At 44.9% G+C, this 21206-nt stretch overlaps 1 protein-coding gene across 1 annotated transcript in view; it reads right to left on the bottom strand.

The window, feature by feature from the left end:
- LOC109921424 (integral membrane protein DGCR2/IDD-like) overlaps positions 1 to 8957 on the bottom strand; it is a 57445-nt gene extending 48488 nt beyond the window's left edge. The window contains exons 1-2 of the mRNA XM_048611679.1: positions 8892 to 8957; positions 1798 to 1831 (exon numbers count right to left, since the gene is read on the bottom strand). Coding sequence (XP_048467636.1) covers positions 1798 to 1831; positions 8892 to 8957 — 100 coding nt within the window. The remainder of the gene's footprint in view (positions 1 to 1797; positions 1832 to 8891) is intronic.
- Between the last annotated feature and the right edge of the window lie 12249 nt (positions 8958 to 21206).

Here is a 21206-nt window from a genome sequence, read left to right as displayed (position 1 = left end):
TATTACAACTAAAATGTTTCCAATCAATATTTGGAAAGTTGAAGTCACCCATGACTACAACCCTGTGACTTCTGCATCTTTTCAGTATCTGCCTCCCAATCCGCTCCTCTACTTCTCTGCAACTATTAGAGGGTCTGTAAAAAACCCCCAACAAAGTGACTGCTCCTTTCTTGCTCCTGATCTCAACCCAAACTGACTCTGTAGACATATCATTCTCGAACTGCCTTTCAGTAGCTGCTATACACGCCCTGACTAGCAATGCCACTCCCCCACCTCTTTTTCCACCCTCCCTATTTCTTTTAAAGCATCTAAATCCCGGAACTTCCAACATGCATTCCTCTCCCCGAGTTACCCAAGTTTCTGTAATGGCCACAACATCGTAGTTCCAAGTACAGACCCATGCTCTAAGTTCATCCACTTTATTTCTGATACATCTAGCATTGAAGTATACACACCTCAAACCATCTCGGTGTCCGCAGTTACGCTCCATCGACCGCATTTCTTTATAAACCACCTCGCTCCCTGTTGTGTCTGTTGGAAGGCCGAATACCTCATCCTCTGAATTATAAATCCGGTTCCCCACCCCCTGCCAAACTAGTTTAAACCATCCCGTACAGCTCTAGCAAACCTCCCTCCCGGGATATTTGTGCCCTTCCGGTTCAGGTGCAACCCGTCCTTACTGTACAGGTCCCACCTTCCCCAGAATGTGCTCCAATTATCCACATAATGGAAGCCTTCCCTCCTACACCAGCCTTGTAGCTACGTGTTTAGCTGCACTCTCTCCCTATTTCTTACTTCGTTATCGCGTGGCACTGGTAGTAATCCAGAGATAACTACCCTGTTTGTCCTGGACTTCAGCTTCCAACCTAACTCCCTGTACTCGTTTTTCACATTCTCATCCTTTTTCTACCTATGTCATTGGTACCGATGCGTACCATGACTGCTGGTTGCTCACCCTCCCCCTTAAGGATCTTGAAGACACAATCCGAGACATCACAGACCCTGGCACCCAGGAAGCAACATACCATCCTTTCATCTCGTTCACATCCACAGAACCGCCTGTCTGTGCCTCTTACTATTGAATCCCCCACTACAATTGCTCTCCTATTCTCCCCCCTTCCCTCCTTTGTCACAAGGTCAGGCTCAGTGCCAGAGACCTGTCCGCTATGGCCTTCCCCTGGTAGGTCGTTTCCCCCCCCCCACCAACAGTATCCAAAATGGTATACTTATTATTGAGGGGAACGGCCACAGGGGATCCCTACACTGTCTGCCTATTCCCTTTCCCCTTCCTGACAGTCACCCAGCTACCTTTCTCCTGTACCTTGAGTGTGACCACCTCCCTGTAACTCCTCTCTATCACCCCCTCAGCCTCCCGAATGATCCGGAGTTCATCCAGCTCCAGCTCCAGTTCCCTGACACGGTTTTTGAGGAGCTGGAGTTGGGTGCACTTCTTGCAGGTGAAGTCAGAGGGGACACCAGCAGTGACCCTTACCTCCCACATCCTGCAAGAGGAGCATGCAACGGCCCTAGCTTCCATTCCCTCTACTCGAGATTTCCAGAAGAAGAATAAAAAAAAAAAAGCCTTACCTTACCGAACCTCCACACAGTCTTTTTTGGTTAGAGGAGGACGACGGGTGGGAAACACTACACGTGTAGTGTTTCGGGTTTAGCCAATGCCCGAATTTATCTGTTTCCTCCTGGCTCGCATTCCCTCCACACATCCGCCGCTGAAAACAAGAGGGCCGCTTGCTGCACGAGGTAAGTTTTTATACAGGGAGAATACAAAAACTGCCTTACCTTCCCGTTGGCACTCTGGCTCGCGCTGCTGCCGCTGAAAACAAGAGGTTTTCTTTGTTGAAGAAGGGCATTAGGGATATGCCAGGAAATTAGAGAGCACTTCGTCTGACTTGCGGCTACACAACAATGCAGAGTCACCGCGCAGAGGCTGATAGCTAAGTTCGGTACCCTACAGGACAGCCTTAACTAGGAAGGTGACCCCATCACACAATACCCACACAAGCATACACACGCACATACTCACTCTCTCACACACACACTCTCTCCCGCTCCTCCACCTCTCTCTCACACACACACGAATCTATAGGGAGATTTTGTATTTGTGGATACATTCTATTTTGTTCAAAAAGCACACAGTTTATAGACAGTCAGTCAACATGACGTTTTATGAATACCTGCTTTAGAAATAAAACCAAAACACAAAGATTCTAAACAAGGCCTCACACCTAACATCCACTGCCTGACCTAAAATGTCATATCTTCTTTACACTGATAAAACCTTTAGTTCTCTCAGGACTGTGACTTGAAAGAAATTCGGGGATTTCCATATATATATATTAATCAATTAAATCTTTAATCAATTAGAAAGTTTTAACAGCATCTTAGTTTTGTTTAATACATCTCCATCAGTGGTGTGACCCTTTGATCTTTTACTTATATATTCTGTGTCTGATACTACTCCCTCGCTAACACCTGTAGAAGGAGTAAGGCTCCTAAGCCTTGTGTTTTCAAATAAACCTGCTGGACGAGAACCTGGTGTTGTGTGACTTATGACCTTGCCCACCCTAATCCATCACTGGCACCTACACATCACTTAGTCTTGGGTCAGTGGTGGGAAAATTATTGGAAAAAAATTCTGAGAACCAGGATTAATCAACTCTTGGAAAGGCAAGGATTTAACAGGGGTAGTCACCACTGATTTGTTGGAGGCAGATCCTGTCTGACTAACTTAATTAAGTTTTTTGAAAAGGTGACTAAAGATATTGACAAGGGTAGTGCTGTTAATGTGCTTTATATAGACAAGATCCAACATGGAAAGTTGGTTCAAAAGATAAGAGCCCATTGGATCCACTGCAAGTTGCCAAACTGGATCCAAAACTGGCTTACAAATGAGAGGCAAAGGGTGCTGGTAGAGGATTGTTTTTGTGATTAGAAGCCTGTGACCAGCAGTGTGCCACAGGGAATGGTGCTGGGACCCCTGTCATTTGTTATGGACATTCATGTCTTAGACATGAATGTAAAATGTATAATTAATTAAGTTTGCAGATTACATGAAAATTGGTATTGTTGATACAGAGAAAGATGATCTGGGGCTACAGTTTGATGTTGATCAGCTGGTAAATTGGACACAGCAATGGTAGATGGAATTTAATCCTGATAAGTATGAGATGATGTATTTTTGGAGGTCTAAAAAGGGAAAGATGTATACAATGAATGGTAGGTCCCTCCGGAGTACTGAGAGACAATGGTACCCAAGTCCATAGATTCCTAAAGGCATCAGCACAGGTAGATTGGGTGGTGAAGATAGCATAGCAAATGCCTGCTTTCATTAGCCAGGGCATAGAACATAGGAGCAGGGAAATCTTGTTCTAAACTTTATACAGCATTGCTGGTTGGGCTAACATTTATTGCCCATCCCTAATTGCCCTTGAGAAACTGCCAAGGTGAACTGCCTTCTTGAACCACTGGAGTCCATGTGCCATATATTGACACATAATGCCTTTAGGTAGGGAATTCCAGGGTTGTGACCCAGTGACAATGAAGGAACGGCGACTTATTTCCAAGTCAGGATGGTGAATGGCTCGGAGAGGAACTGGTAGGTGGTGTTCCCATGTATCAATATTTTATTAGAATTCCTACAGTGTGGAAACTGGCTGCATTGACTCCATATCGAACATCCAAAGAGCATCTCACTCAGACCCGACCCCTGTAACTGTGCATTTCCCATGGCTAATCCACCTAGCCTGCACATCCCTGCACACTATGGGCAATTCAGCATGGCCAATCCACCTAATCTGCATATCCTGTGGGAGGAAACTGGAGCACTTCAAGGAAACCCATGCAGACATGGGGAGAATGTGCAAACTCCACACAGACAGTGGTCAGAGGATGGAATTGAACCCAGGTGTTTGGCACTGTGAAGCACCAGCACCATTGAAGAAAATGCGAGTGAAAATTGCAAAGGCACTGGCAATAATTTTTTAATGTTTCCTGGACTCAGGGTTGATGCCAGAGGATTGCAGAATTGCAAATATAACACCCTTGTCCAAAAGAAAGTTGTAAGGATAAGCCCAGCAATTACAGACAAGTCAGTTGAACTTCAGTACTGGGGAAATGTTATGTGCATGTACAGGTCTCTTGAGATTCCCCTTTATTTGTTATATGCTAATCTTTATTCATAATCCCTATTTTCCTACCTCCCTTCTGAACCTTCTATATTTAGTTGTATTTTCAACTTGATACCTATTGTTCTTCATTATTTTAATCTCCATCTGCTTTTTAATCAAGGGAGTTTTGTGTTTGTTTGGCCTACCTTTACCTTCTGAGGAAATATACCTCATTTACGGGTTTTGATTGGAGGGTCTAAAATAATAACTTCAAAACATGAAAATTTTGTTATAACTGAGCACAGTTTATTTACATATTTGCTTCAGATTATGTTTCAGTGTCTTATCTTGAAACTGATGGTGGTAATGCTTGGGTACCTATGCACAAATGCTGAGATATTGGTACCATTGATAGCCATAGGTGAGGTGCCAGAAGACTGCAGGTTGGTTAACGTGGTGCCATTATTTAAGAAAGCTGGTAAGAAAAAAACCAGGGAACTATAGTCAGGTGAGCCAGAAGTCAGTGGTGGGCAAGTTGTTTGAGGGGATTGTGAGGGATAGGATTTACATGTATTTGGAAAGGCAAGGACCGATTATGGATAGTCAACATGGCTTTGTGCATGGGAAACTGTGTCTCAATTGAGTTTTTTGAAGAAGTGACAAAGAAAATTGATGAAGGCAGAGTGGTGAATGTTGTCTATATGGACTTCAGCAAGGCAGTCAACAAGGTTCTGCATGGTAGTCTAGTTGGCAAGGTAAGGTCATATGGAATTTAGGGAGAGCTCAACATTTGGATACAAAATTGGCTCAAAGGTAGGAGACAGAGGGTGGTGGTGGAGGGTTGCTTTTTGGACTGGAGGCCTATGACCAGCGGTGTGCCGTAAGGATCGGTGCTGGATCCACTGCTTTTTGTCATTTATATAAATGACTTGGAAGAATATAGGAGGTATGGTTAGTAAGTTGCAGATGACACCAAAATAAGTGGTGTAGTGCACAGTGAAGAAGGTTATCTCAGAGTACTATAAAACCTTGATCTGATGGGTCGAGTCGTGGCAGATAGAGTTTAATTTAGATAAATGTGACGTTTTGCATTTCGGTAAGGCAAATCAGGGAAGGACGAATCCAGTTAACGGTAAGGTCACGGTCATTTTCCCAGGGCAGGGGGGTCTAAAATTAGACAGCATACGTTTAAGATGAGAGAGGAAAGATTTAAAGGGAACCTATGGGGCAACTTTTTCCATGGAGAGGGTGGTGTGTGTACGGAATAAACTGCCAGAGGAAATGGACGAGGCTGGTACAATTACAATATTTCAAAGGCATCTGGATGGATACTTTAATATGAAGAGTTGAGGGCCAAATGCTGGCATATGGGACTAGATTAATTTAGGATATCTGGTCGGCTTGGACAAGTTGTTTCCATGCTGTATAATTCTATGACTCTAATCACGGAGCCATAGTGTTGCCCCATCCGTTGCCATTGTCCTTCTAGATGGTTGTGGGTTTGGAAGGGCTGTCTAAGGATCTTTGGCGAATAGTGCGACAGTGCTGGAGAGAGTGGATGCTTGTTGATGTGCTGCCAATCAAATGGGCTGCTTTGTTCTGCATGGTGTCAAACTCATCGTGGAAAGAGGAAGATGTTGTATTATAGTCCCGGCTTACACCTTGCAGATGGTGGATAAGCTTTGGGGATTCTGGAGTTAAGTTACTGCAGAATTCCCAGCTCTTGATCTGTTCCTGTAGCCACAGTTCAGACTCTGGTCACTGGTAATTTCCTGGGAGTTGAGAGGGGAGTATTCTTCAATAATCATGCCACTGAACATCAAGAGGCAATAGTTACATTATGTCTTGTTGTTGATGGTCCCTGCCTGGCACTTGCGAAGACTCAATGTTTCTTGACACTTATTCGCTCAAGCCCGAAAGTTGTCGAGGTTTTGGACATGAACTGCTTCAGTATCTGAGGAGTTGCAAATGGTGTTAAACATTGCGCAATCAACTGTAAACATCCCTATGGTTGGGCCTGGAACTACACAAAAAGCACCCCAAGAATAGCAGAAAATCAGGGTGCATAGAAAGTTGAAACAAACATGTATGCTGGAAAAATAAATCCAGAAATAAGCTAAAAGGATTAAAGGGCATACAAGCATCCCAGACCTCATGATCTGCATCCCCTGAAAGAAGTGGCTGCAGAGAAACTGGGTGGATTGATTTCAAATTCCCGTACTTCTGGAAAGTGAATTGGAAAACTGAAAATGCGATGCACCTTTTCAAGAAGATGGAAACTGAAAGCAAGAAATGCCAGGTCAGTGCGTGTACAGCATTTATAATTAGGAAAATGCTGGAATCTATTCTGCAAGAACTAGCAGAGGAATATTTTGAAAATCAGAACATAAAACCACATCAACTCAGTCTGGTTATGAAAAAGAAATAGTGTTTTGACAAATTTATTACAGAATTCATAGAGTTATAGAATCCTTACAGTGCAGATAGAGGCCATTCAGCCCATCGAGTCTGCATTGAAGAGCAAATCCTACTCTATCCCTGCATTTACCATGGCTAATTCATGTAGCCTGCACATCCCTGTACACTACGGGGCAATTCAGCATGTCAAATCCAAAAAACCACTGCACATCTTTGGACTGAGAGAGGAAACTGGAACACACAGCAGAATCCCACACAGACATGAGCAAACGTGTAAACTCAACAGTCGCCCAAGACTGGAATTGAAGTCATGTCCCTGGCACTGAGGCAGCAGTGCTAATCATGTGTGACCATGCTGCCCATCTCCAGTTCTTTGAGGATGAAATATGTCAGGCTGATACTGGAATAGATACAGTACATTTGGATTTTCCAAGGCAGGTGCCACATAAAAGGTTATGACATAGATAAAAGCTTGTGACATTGAAGTTAGGGTCATTGAATATTTTTAAGGCCAAGATAGATAGATGTCTGAGAAAGGAGTCAAAGGGGTAGTGTGGAAAATCAAGGACACAATCAAATCAACCACTTCCTTATCAAAAGGCAGAGCAGGTTCAAGGTGCCAAAAGTCTTACTCCTAATTTTTATGTTCGTATGATTGTACCAAATAGTGTCAGGAAAGAGGGGTCACTTTCAGATCAGAAGCCCTTGAGTAGTGTGTGCCACAGGGATCAGTGCTGCAGCCTCAATTACTTAGTCTCTTCAAGTCATTAATGTAGATCATAAGTGCTTTGCAAATCCAATTTTGCTGGTAATGCAAAAGCAGGACAGCAAGCCTTGCTGAGAACACGGTTTGCAGAGGGGCACACAGGTTAAGCGAATGAGCAAAAATATGGCAGGTGGAACATACTGTGGAAAATATGACTGGTCATTAAGTATATTCAATGCTGTGAGAGATAGCTTTTTAAATCAGTCAGGGTCTTAAGTGTTATGGGGATAAGATAGGAAAATTAAGCTGAGGGTTATCAGAACAGCCATGATCTCACTGAATGGCAAAGCAGTCTTGATGGGCTAAATAGCCTACTTCTGCTCCTAAATTTTATAGTCAATGTCCATTTCACAGGAAGAACAGAAAAGCAGAATATTATTGAAATTAAGACAATGGATGCTCTCATATTTAATAGTCAGGGAAGAAATCATTTGCTGCTTTGTGTTTTCCGATTTTACAACAGAGTCCCAGTAACTCCTGCAGCTTAATTCCTATGAAAATACTCCCAATCATGTGTCTTCCCAATCTTTGGCCCTCAAATAAATTCAACAATTTCTCCAAACATTGGTGGCATGGTGCGTCAGCGGTTAGCATTACTGCCTCACAGCACCAGGGATCTGGGTTCGATTCCACCCTGTCTATGTGGAGTTTGCACATTCTCCCCATGTCTGCATGGATTTCCTCCGGTTGCCTCTCTCAGTCCAAAGGTATGCAGGCTAGGTGGATTGGCCATGCTAAATTGCCCATAGTGTTCAGGGATGCCAGGGTTAGGTGTGTTAGCCATGGGAAATGCAGGGTTACATGATAGGTTGGGGTGGGAGGGTGTGGGTGGGATGCTCTTCAGAGGGCCTGTGTGGATTCAATGGTCCAAAGGGCCAGCTCTACACCATAGGGCTTCTATCTCCACTCAAAAACTTCTTTGACACTTCTTGCTAAGTACACTTTTCCTAAGTCATCATTACTCCACACTGTAGCCTCTGACTTGAACTCTGGACTATAACCCCATCATTGCCATGCATTTCCTGTTTAATATCATATTTTTATGTATCCGTATTTCTACGTACCTGCGTAACTTGTGTTTTCCTGAATTCCAACTTTTGCCTGTCGCTTTAGACCAAAGCGCATCAATCTTTTTCCATTTTATCTTTTAAGTTTTCCCCAATAGCCTTCTAGTATTATGTGCTGTCCTCGATTGTCATGGGACTTTCAATTCAACCTCATGTACTCTGACCTCCCAAATCCCACGTCCAAACCCTAAGTATTTTACCTTCCTGCTCTCTTACCACCTACCAGGCCTTATCCTATTAAACACCCTATTAGATAAACCTACAGTTTCCTGCTCTGCTTTTCTTGGTATCTGTTGACAGGCTCGGAGGCATTGATTCTGACTCATGAGCAAAGCCAATCACCCCAATCCACTCTCTCATTGACTTCCCCATCTTTATACCTTCTGGGGGTAAACTTGCCAATTTTCTGCCTATTCAACCTCACTCTCCCACTGCTGACTCAAGTTCAGCTCTCACCACCTCTCTTTCTCTAGAACATTTATTCATTTGAGAACTATTTACCATTCATCAACTTACTGTGGATGATTTCATCAACATCACAGCCTTAATGGAAACCTGGCTGAAGAGCGACAAAATAGTCATTCTTAATGAAACTGTCGTGTCTTGTTACATCTTCCACCAGTGGCACCTTTATAAGAACTATCAAATCAGAGACAAGTAAGGCTATCCAACAGCACCCTCTTTCATACTAACATTCTCAGCTTCAAAGGGCTGATTGCTCCAAACTAGCTCTGTTGAGCAGGATACATCTTTCATCTCCTGACTCCAAAACAATGGCTTTACTCAGAACTCATCACAGTCCAAAACTCCCAGGAGGGTATTGAAACAGAATGGAGAAGGCTCATTCAGGAAGGCACTGAACAGACACTGCATTGGGCACGTGCAGAAAGTGAAAGTCGAGGTGTCAGGGTGAGCACACATAAACATCTAGACATATCAATCAAACACTTCAACCAGCACATACTACTATGATTTACAACATGTAGTGTAAGTCATTCTCAACCTTGAGAAACTGAAGCCTTGGGCATCTTTTACCACTCATCCCAGATAGATTGTCCTGGCATTCATTATAAAATAATCCTCCTGCACTTTCTCCTCCTTTGAGCATCTTAACTCATCCCACTCCTCCCATCTCTCCTTCAAAACCATACCGCTCCCCCAGTCTTCCAAGTATGACAACATTTCTTTTAAGCAGCAAGGTATTCCTCATTTTTACTTTAAACCACTGCACTGAATGAACACTCTCCTCTGTGATTTCAATCGCAACTCACTATGCTCTCCGCCCTCTGACTTCACTGCTCTCTTACCTTCCCTAAATCTGTAAGTCTCTCCCACCCTTTTTTGCTTTTTCTTTGAGGTTTATAGTTTGTACGGACTATATTCTAGATAACGAATACCAGGGAATAAAGGGCCGTACAGTAACTGCCATTATTTGATTTTAAGCATCTTCCAAAAGGGTTAATTTAAAAGGAGTACATTATGGCAGGAGAATTCAAGTCATGGTGTGCTTTTCCTGCTCTATGTGGGAAACCAGGAACTCTTCCAATGGCCAGGGCACTGCAGGAAGTGCCTTTGCTTCAGCTCCTGGAAGACTGGGTTTTGGAGCTGGAGCAATGGCAGGGGACATTGTGAAGCATCCACAAGGTGGAGACTGTCGTGGAAAGTATTGGTCACACCACAGGCTAAGACTCTACAGCGGGAATGGAATAGGCAGAGCAAGAGGTCTAGGTGGGAAGTGCTGTAGCTATTCCCCAGCAAAACAGATATATCATCTTGCAGAGATAGTAGGAACTGCAGATGCTGGAGAATCTGAGATAACAAGATGTAGAGCTGATGAACACAGCAGGCCAAGCAGCATCAGAGGAGCAGGAAGGCTGACGTTTCGGGCCTAGACCCTTCTTCAGAAAATATCATCTTGCATACTGTTGAGAGGAAAGCAGCAGCACATAAATTTGTTACAGCAGATCCATCAGTGATGCACAAGTGAAGTTAAAAAGTGCAAGAATGCAACAGTTTCAGGGGATTCAATTGTAAGGGATTCCTATGACTGCAAACAAGCCTCCAGGTTGGTATGTTGCCTCTCTAATGCTAGGGTCAAGGATGTCTCGGAACAGCTACAAATGAACAAATGAAAAAGTACAGCACAGGTACAGGCCCTTCGGCCCTCCAAGCCTGTGCCAACCATCATGCCCTAATTAATCTAAAAACAAGCCTGCCATTTTTCGATCCGTACTCCTCTATTCCCTTCCTATTCATGTACCCATCTGGGTGCCTCTTAAATGTCTTCAATGTGCCCGCTTCCACCACCTCTTCTGGTACTGCATTCCAGGCAGCTACCACTCTCTGCATGAAAAACTTCCCTCGCATATCTCCCTTAAACTTTCCCCCTCTGACCTTGAACCTGTGCCCCCTTGCAATTGAAACTTCAACCTTGGGAAAAAGCCTTTGACTATCCACCCTATCTATGCCTCTCATAATTTTGTAGACCTCTTATCAGGTCTCCTCTCAGCCACCATCTTTCCAGTGAAAACAATCCTCGTCTTTTTAATCTTTCCTCATAGTCAATGCCCTGGAGACCAGGCAACATCCTGGTGAACCTTCTCTGTACTCTCTCCAAAGCTTCCGCAGCCTTCTGGTAGTGTGGTGACCAAAACGGCACACAATACTCAAAATGTGGTATAACAAGGGTTTTAATATAGCTGCAAAATGTTTTGCCAACTCTTGTACTCCACACCCCGGGCGATAAGGGCAAGCATACCATATGCCTTCTTAAACACCTTGGCTACCTGTGTTGCCACTTTCAGGGAACTGTAGATCCGTCCAGATCCACCTGAATGTTAGTACTCCTAAGGGTTCTGCCACTTACAATATAATTCACACCTAATTTTGATCCTCCAAAATGCATCACCTCGCATTTGTCTGGATTAAACTCCATCTGCCATTTCTGTATCCAAGTCACCAATCTATCCATATCCTGCTGTATACTTTCACAATAGTTGGCACTATCAGCAACTCCACCAATCTTCGTGTCATCAGCAAACTTGCTTACCAGACCACCCATATTTTCCTCCAGATCATTTATACATATACTACAAACAACAGAGGACCTAAGACTGACACCTGTGGAATACCACTAGTTACCAGTATCCATTCTGAAAAACATCTTTCCACCACTACCCCCTGTATTCTATGACCAAGCCAGTTTTCTATCCATCTAACCAGGCCACCCCTAATCCCTTGCGATTTTATTTTTTGTACCAACCTGCCATGTGGGACTTTATCAAATGCCTTACTAAAGTCTATATAAACTACATCCACAGCCCTTCCCCCATCAATTATCCTCATTACCTCTTCAAAAAATTCAATCAGGTTGGTGAGACACAACCCTCCCCAGACAAAACTATGCTGCCTGTCACTAACTAGTTCATTTCCCTTCAAATGCACATATATCTTGTCCCTCAGTATCTTCTCCAAGAGCTTCCCCACCACAGACATCAAGCTCACCAGCCTATAGTTTCCTGGATTGTCCCTGCATCCTTTCTTCAACAGGGGAACAACATTCACTAATCTCCAGTCCTCTGGAACTTCACCTGTGGTCAATGAGGATGTGAAGATATCTTCCAATGCCCTAGCTATTTCCTCCCTTGCCTCTCTGAGTAACCTGGGGTAGATCTCATTTGGTCCTTGGGACTTGTCTATCATAATGCAATTTAGGATTCCCAAAACTTCCTCTTTCAATACGTTGACACTCTCTAAAAGTATTCACACACTCATCCCTGACCTGAACATTAGTTATGTCCTTCTCCTTAGTGAAAACCGATAGAGTACTCATTCAGGACCTCCCCCACTTCCTGTGGGTCTACGTATAATTTCCCTCCTTCGTCCTTGAGTGGGCCTACTCTTTCCCTTGTTACCTTCCTTCTCCTAACATATCCATAAAGAGCCTTGGGATTCTCCCTGACCCTAAAGACATTTCATTGCCCCTTTTTGCCTTCCTAATTGTGCATTTAAGTTCCTTCCAAATTTCTCTGTACTCCTCCAGAGCTTTGTCAGTTTGTGGCTGCCTGGACTTGTCATACGCGTCCCTTTTTCTTTCGACTAACCTTACAATTTCCTGTATCATCCACGGTTCCTGAATCCTGCCATTCCTATCCTTTAGGATTGCAGGGACACTTTAGTCAGTTGTTCTTTAAAAGCCTCCCATATGCCACAGGTAGATTTGCCCTCAAATAACTGCTCCCAATCCACATTCTCCAGTTCCTGTCTAATTTGGGTGTAATTGGCTCTTGCCCAATTAAGCACCCTCACCCAAGGGCAACTTGTGTCCTTTTCCATGGCTACTCAAAATTTTATGGAGTTATGGTCACAAAGCCCAAAATTATCTCCAACTGAAACATCAATCACCTCATTCCCTTGGACCAAGTCTAATATGGCCTCCTGGCTGGTTGGATTGTCAATATACTACATCAAAAAGCCCTCCTGGACACAACTAACAGATTGCTCTACATCCAAGCCCTTGGCTCTAAGGGATTCCCAGTCAATAAGAGGAAAGTTGAAGTCATCCACAACAACTACCCTGCTCTTTTCACACTTTTCCAGTATCTGACTGCACATCTACTCCTCTGTCTCCTGTGGGCTGTTGGGAGATCTATAGAAAACTCCCAACATTGTGATTTCACCCTTCCTTTCCGGAGCTCCACCCATAATGCCTCAATGCAAGATCCCTCCAACATTGCCCTCCCTCAACACAGCTGTGATGTGATCCGTAATCAGCAGTGCAATTGCCCCAACCCTTTTGTTTCCCTTTCTGTCCCTTCTAGAACAGCGACATCCAGGAATGTTAAGCTGCCAGTCCTGTCCCTCCTTTAACCATGTCTCTGTAATGGCAATAATATAATTCCATGCAGTAATCCATGCTCTTAGTTCATCTGGCTTACCTGCTTTACTACTTGCATTGAAGTAAATGCATTCCAGTCCTCTAATCCCTCTGAACTCCACAACTTCCCTGTGCCTGCTCTTACTCTGTGCTACACATATCTCTGTCACACCTTTGTCCTCAATCCCTGCACTTACTAGCCTAGTATTTCGGTTCCCAACACCTGCCACACTAGTTTTAACCCCTCCCGAAGAGCTCTAGCAAACCTCCCGCCCAGGATATTGGCACACCTCCAGTTCAGGTACAACCCGTCCTTCCTGTACAGGTCCCACCTTCCCCAGAAGACATCCCACTGTCGATATATCTAAAGCCCTCCCTCCTACACCAGCTCTGCAGCCACGTGTTCAATTACACTGTCTCTGTTCCTAGCCTCACTAGCTCGTGGCACAGGTAGTAATCCTGATATTACTACCCTGGTAGTCCTGCATTTTAGCTCCCTACCTAAACCCCTGAATTGTCTTCACAGGACCTCTTCCTTCTTCCCACTTATGTCATTTGTGCCAATACGAACAATGACTTCTGGCTCTTTACTTCCCGCTTCAGGATGTCCTGTACCCACTCAGAGACATCAAGGACCCTGGCACCAGGGAGGCAACACACCATCCTAGAGTCTCATTCACAGCTGTAGAAATGCCTATCTGTGCCCCTGGCTATCAAATCACTTATGACTATCACTCGCCTAGACTTTGCCACATCCTGCTGTACAGCAGAGCCAGCTGTGGTGCCACAGATCTGGCTACTGAGAGGCTGTCCCTTGTTGATCTTGCTTTGTGCACCTCCTGTGCAGTCTGACCTGAATGGCTCTAAGCACCCTACGATCTGTGTGTCCATGCTTACTATGATCTACCTGTATTGTTCACAAACAATGTTTTTCACTGTACATAGGGACACGTGACTACAATAAATCAAATCAAATTCTTAAAGAGGAAGGTGAGCAGTCAGAGGTCGTTGTGCACATTGGTACCAACCACACTGGTAAAAACAGGATGAAGTTCTGTGGAGTGAGGACAGGGAGTTATGAAAGAGGCTGAAATGCAAGACCTCGTGGATAGTAATCTCTGGGTTACTACCAATGTCACGTGCTAGCGAGGCATGGAATAGAAAAAAGGGACAGATGAATGTGTGGCTAAGAAGCTGGTGCAGGGAGCAGGGCTTCAGGTTCCTGGATCATTGGGACCTCTTCTGGGACACGGGTGACCTGTACAAGAGGGACGGGTTGCACCTAAACTGGAGAGGAACTAACTTCCTTGCAGGGAAGTTCACTACTGGTATTCGGGAGAGACAGGTAAAGGAACATGATGGTGCTAATGGGCTGAATTTCAACTCAAGCAGTATTATAGGTAAGGCAGATGAGCTTAGAGCCTGGATCATTACATGGGACTATGACATTGTGACCATTACAGAGAATTGCTTGAGACAGGAACAGGACTGGCTGCTCAACGTTCCAAGATTTCATTGTTTCAGACGAGATAGAGATGGAGGTAAAAGGGGTGGAGGATTTTCATTACTAATAAGGAAGAACATCAAATACTGGAGGGCTAATCCACTGAGGTAATATGGGTAGAGCTTAAAAATAAGATCGGTGAAATCACTCTGAAAGGAATATGCTATCTGCCCCCCAACAGCCACCGAGACATTAAGGAACAAATACATAGGCCAAGATTATGGAAAGATGCAATAACAACAGGGTTGCCATTGTGGGTGACTTCAACTTCCCCAAATTGACTGGGACTCCCTTAAAGCAACAGGCTTAGAGGGGGACAGAATGAGGTGCATCCAAGAGGGTTTCTTGAAACAGTATGTGCACAGTCCAGCTAGAGGAAGATCCATACTGGTCCTTGTATCAGCTAATGAGCCTAGCAAGGTGACTAACTTTTCAGTGGGACAGCATTTTGCACACAGTGATCTCAACTGCTCAAGTTTTAAGATAGCTATGAATAAGGATAAGTCAGGACCTTGCAGGAAAGTACTAAATTGGGGGAGGGCAAATCGCATCAGTATTAGGCAGAAGCTATGGAGTGTTAATGTGGAGGAGCTATTGTCGGGCAAATCCACATTTGACTTGTGAGAGTTGTTTAAAGACCTGCTGATCAGAGTTCAGGACTACCATGTTCCAATAACGAGGAAGGACAAAGACGGCAAGGGAAAGGACCCTTGGACATTGAGGGAGGTTATGAATTTAGTCAAAAGGGAAAAAGTACATGCAAGGTTTAGGAAGCTAAAATCGGACAGGGCCCACGAGGAATATAAAGAAAGCAGGAAAGAACTCAAGCAGCGAATTAGGAGTGCAAAAAGGAGCCAAGAAATGACCTCGGCAAGTAAGGTTAAAGAAAATCCTAAGACATTCTCTACATACATTAAAAATAAGAGGAGAGCTAGGGAAAAGGTAGGACCACTCAAGAATAAAGGAGGGGACTTGTGTTTGAAGGCAGAGGATATTGGCAAGATTCTAAATAAGTACTTTGGTTCAATATTCACCCAGGAAAAGGATATGAAGAATAGTGAGATTTGTGCGGAGAATGCTTATATGCTAGGGCATCTTGAGATCAAGAAAGAGGTGGTGTTGGGTATCTTGAAGAGCATTAAAGGTGGATAAGGCAGCAGAGCCCAATCCAGGAAACTATAGACTGGTGAGTCTCAGATGGGTGATTGGGAAGCTATTGAAGAAAATTCTTAGGGATACGATTTACACACATTTGGAAAAGCATTGCCTAATTCGGAATGGTCAGGATGGGTTCGTGTGGTTATGGTTCAGCAATTTGATTGAATTTTTCAAGGAGGTGATTGATGAGGTTAGAGCAGTGGATGTTGATTACATGGATTTTAGTCAGACTTTTGACAAGGTCTGTCATGGCAGCCTCATCCAGAAACTTAAGATGCATGGGATCCATGGTGACTTGGCCATATGGATACAGCAGGATATAGATTAGTTACAGATATGGGTGGAGAAATGGCAGATGGAGTTTAATCTGGGTAAGTGTGAGGTGCTGCACTTTGGGAGGTCAAATGAGAAGGAAAAGTATAGAGTTAATGGCGGACCCTAAACAGTATTGATGTACAGAAGGATCTTGGGGTTCGAGTCCATAGCGCTCTGAAAGTTGCCGCACAAGTAGATAGGGTGGGAATGAAGGTGTATAGCATGCTCACCTTTATTGGTCAGGGAATTGAGTACAAGAGTCAGGATGTCATGTTGCAGCTTAATAAGACTTTGGTTAGGCAACACCTGGACTATTGGTTTCAATTCTGGTCACCACAATACAGGAAGGATATGAAGGCTTTGGAGAGGGCGCAGTAGAGGTTTACCAGGACGCTGCCTGGATTAGAGGGTATGAGCTATAAAGGAGAGGGTAGAAAAACTTGGGTTGTTTTCTCTGGGATGGCAGAAGCTGAGGGGAGACTTGACAGAAGTCTATACAATTAGAGTTGCACAGATAGGATTGATGGTCAGAATCTTTCTCCCAGAGTTGAAATATTTAATACTAGGGGGCATGCATTTAAGGTGAGAGGGGAAAGTTCAAAGGAGATGCAAGGGGCAAGTTTTTTTTTAAAAACACAAAAAGTGGTAGGAGTCCGGAACATGCTGCCAGGGATGGAGGTGTTGGTGGTGGTGGTGGAGGCAGATACGAAAGAGGCATTTAAGGGATTTTTAGATAAGCGAATGAATATGCAACGACTGGAGGAATGTGGACCAAGGGCAGGCAGAAGGGATTTGCTTAATGTAGACCAAGGGCAGGCAGAAGGGATTTGTTTAATTTGGCCTCATGCTCAGCACAACATCATGGGCCAAAAGGTCTGTTTTTGGGCTGTATTGTTCAATGTTCTAGGCTAGATTATCAGGCTGCTAATCTGACATCCAAAACAGGAGGAGTTGGAATTTCCTCCACTTAAATACTCAAAAGACTGAAGCTAATATTTTTGGTTCCAGTTCCAAACTCTGCTCCATAACAACCAACTCACCCCTCAGAGACAGCAGGAACTGCCGATTTGCTGAAGAAGGGTCCAGACCCGAAACGTCACCTTTCCTGCTCCTCTGATGCTGCTTGGCCTGCTGTGTTCATCCAGCTCTACACCTTGTTATCTCTTCAACTCGCCCCCCCTCCCTGGCAAGTAGGAGATTAAGCCAGTTTGCTCACAACCATGGTATCATAAAGATCTTGAGCAGGATTTCCTACTTCATGTTCATGTCATCACCAAGATCATCTAATTCCAACTTTGAAGCATTGCTCAACTTCACCCCATCTCAGCTATTTGCTGCTCCCACATTCTACACTGTGTAAACTTGAAGTTATTCAAAATTCCGCATGTTTGAACATGCATCAAGTCCATTTCCCTATTGCCCCTCTGTCACAGGCCTGGTCACATTGCTGCAGTCAAGCAACATCTTAATTTTAAAATTTGTTCCTCGTTTTCAAATCTCTCCGTGGCCTTGGCCCTTCTGAGGATTCTGCAAGTAACTCACCTCCCATCTTTACACGATGTACTGCAGCAACTCATCAAGGCTCCTAGACAGCAGTTCCCAAACCATGGGATAACAAGTTGTAGAGCTGGATGAACACAGCAGGCCAAGCAGCAGAGGAGCAGGAAGGCTGATGTTTCGGGCCTAGACCCTTCTTCCCAAACCATGACCTCCACAACCTGGAAGGACAGGGAGAATGGACACATGGGAATGCCACCATGTGAAGGTTCCTCTCGAAGCCACACTCGATCCTGACTTGGAAACATATTGCCATTTCTTCAGTATAATTGGGTCAAAATCCTCAAACTACACCCCACAGCACTATAGATGTTTAACACTACACAGTTGGCAGTGGTTCAAGGCAGCAGTTCACTACCACTTTGCTCCAGGGCAATTACGGATGGACATCGAGGAGTCAAATCCTAAAATAAAACAAAAAAACCCTCCGCTCTGTCCCCATCAAACACCCCCGAGAAAGAGATAGTACAGGGTTTAAATAAAAGTCCCCTTTGGTTCTTGCACACGTGCACACCACCTCGCGCTCCCATCCCCTCTCCGACAACTCTCTCACAGGCGGCCCTCTCTCTCCCTCCCCTTCCTGCTCCTGCTCTCTCTCTCTCGCACACATGCGCCCCCCCACCCCCAAACCTGTTGTTTCCCCACTGCTCTTGCACGCACACCTCCCCCTACTCTCTTGTGCATACCTCCCTCTCTTGCACGCGCTGACCCTACTCTCTCTCTCCCCTCCTCTCCCTCTCACGCGCTGCCTCTACTCTCCCGACTTCTCCCTGGCGCACGCCCATCCCCTCCCTCCCCCACTACTATCTTGTATGTGCACCCCTCTCCTCTCTCTCTCGCCCGCTCACGCGCCCCCTCCACCCTCCCCCGCCCTCGCTCACGCCCCTTCCACCCTCCCTCGCACCTCTTCCCTCCCCCCGACTCTAACACGCATGCCACCCCCCTTCCTCCCCCGACTCTAACGCACGTGCCATCCTCCTCCTCTCTCCCTACTCGCACTCATGTGCCCGCGCACCCCGCTTCTCATGCATTGCTACAATCGCACTCATGCGCACCTTCTCTCCCTGCCTGCCTCCCTCACTCACGCACGCCCCATCTCTAGCACACCTTGCCCCCCACCTCTCCTGCACGCGCGCCCCCCCCTCTCTCGCACGCCCCTTCTCTCTCCACCCTTTCTCTCACGCGCGTCTGCAATCCCCCTCTCGCACTCTCATTCCTTTTTAAATGAACATTTTACATTAAAAATTTTCTGATCCTCTGGAACTTTTCCAGAACTAAGGAATCTTGGTAGATTTCTATTAGTGCATCTACCATCTCTAGCAACGTCGGATGCATCTCATCAGGGGATGAGGACTAAAGTAGTTTTAGCACCATGGGTTTCCCTAGCTATTGTATTTATTTTCTCTCTTCCTTTTGCCCCTTGATTATTTAGTAATTTTGGAACGTTATTCGTGTCTTCTATTGCGAAGACCAAAGCAAAGTATTTATTCAGCTTCTCTGCCATTTCTTAGTTCCCCATTATTTCCCCAGCTCAATTCTCAAAAGGAACCTTTATTCAGTTTGACCTTTCTTTTGACACATTTAAAGAAGTTTTGCTCTCTTTTGATATTACTTGCAAGTTTACCATCACATTTTATCTTTTCCCTTTATGTTCTTTTGGTTGTCTTTTGTTAATTGTTAGAATTTTCCCAATCTTCAGCCTTACCATTAATCTTTGCCCCGTGGTATTAAGTTGAAAGAAAAAATATACTAACCAAGTTTGGCTTATCATCTTCAATGAAACGTTCTTTCTCAGAGATATGCTTGTAAATTCCTTTCCCAGTCTAGCCAGCCAGCTCTCTCCTCATTCCTTACTGAAGCTTGACACACTGTTTCTAACTCAAGTTCCTCCCTCTCTAAAACTGAATGTTAAATTCTACCATGTTATGGTCACTGTTTCCTAGGGGATTCATCAACTGTCTTCATTTATTAAACCAGCCTCATTAGAAATCACCAGATCCAAAATAGCCCGATCCCTGAACAGATCCAGGATATATTTTTCTAGGAACTGACCCAAACACGCTAATTTTTTTCAAGGCTACACTCCCAATCCGATTGTTCCAATCTATATGAAGTTTGACATCACCCATGACTAACACAATCATTTTTACATACTCTAATTATGACAGAATTTCTCAGTCCTATCAACTAGCTACAGTTAGGGAGGCCTATAGACTACTACTACTACTAGTGTCTTCTTCCCCTTGATATCCTTATCTCCACTTGTATGGATTCTAAAATCTTGTGATCTAACAGCATTTCTTGCTATCAGACATATTCTATCCTGTACTAATAATGCTACCCCACAAGACTTTCCTTCCTGTCTCTCCTTCTGGAAAAAGCACATATCCCCGAATATTTAGTAGCAAGCTTTGATTCTTTGTAAACATCACTTATGACTGCACAATGTTCAGCACCACTTGTGAATCCTCAGATACTGAAGCTATCCATGACCAAATGTATCAAGGCCCGGCCATCACTGAATCCCCCATGATCAACATCACTCACCAGCCTTACAAATACAGTGTCTAGGAGAGCAGGTCAATGACTAGGAATTCTGCAGGGAATAGCTTGCGTCCTGACTCCCCAAATCAGTCCATCATCCACAAGGCACAACTGATGTACGTGATGGAATACTCCCCACTTGTATACATGAGTTCAATTGCAATATCATTGAAGAAGCTTGACACAATACAGGACAGAGCTGCTTAACTGATTGTCACCAGATCCACAAACATTCACTCCCTTCACCACCAATGCTCAACTCTATCATACAGAAGTGACACTATTTTTTGACTCCGCTCCTCCCACCACCGACGCCGCACAGCCCACCGCCTCCAGAGGAGACAGTAGCACCCAGCCCTGCTGAGTCTTCACCATCCCCCCCAGACCTCTCCCTTACTGAGGACAAATAGTCAGTCCTCAGTAAAGGGCTCACCTTTGTCCCCCTCCACCCTAACATCAACAAATACCGCTCACGCTTGGACGTTAAACAGTTTTTACGCCACCTCTGCGCTTACTTCTTTAACCGTGAGCCTAACCCTCCCTCTACTGACCCCTTCTCCTGCCTCCAACACACCCCCACCTCCTGGACACTACCCCAAGGCCTCCTACCCTCCCTCGACCTCTTCATCTCCAACTGCCATCGAGACAACAATCGCCTCAACCTCTCCACCCTTCTCACCCACTCCAACCTCTTCCCCACAGAATGTGCAGCCCTCCGCTCCAATCCCAACCTCACCGTAAAACCTGCGGACAAGGGAGGCGCAGTTGTAGCATGGCGCACTCACCTCTACATCACCGAGGCCAGACGCCAGCTCTCTGACACCTCCTCCTACCGTCCCCTTGATCATGACCCCACCCCCGACCACCAAAACATCAT

The sequence above is a fragment of the Rhincodon typus genome, chromosome 24 (assembly GCF_021869965.1).
Source record: "Rhincodon typus isolate 14 chromosome 24, sRhiTyp1.1, whole genome shotgun sequence".
NCBI classification, from domain to species: domain Eukaryota; kingdom Metazoa; phylum Chordata; class Chondrichthyes; order Orectolobiformes; family Rhincodontidae; genus Rhincodon; species Rhincodon typus.
The sequence above is the reverse complement of the archived record's forward strand: the minus strand, read 5'-3'. Positions and strand labels throughout refer to the sequence as shown.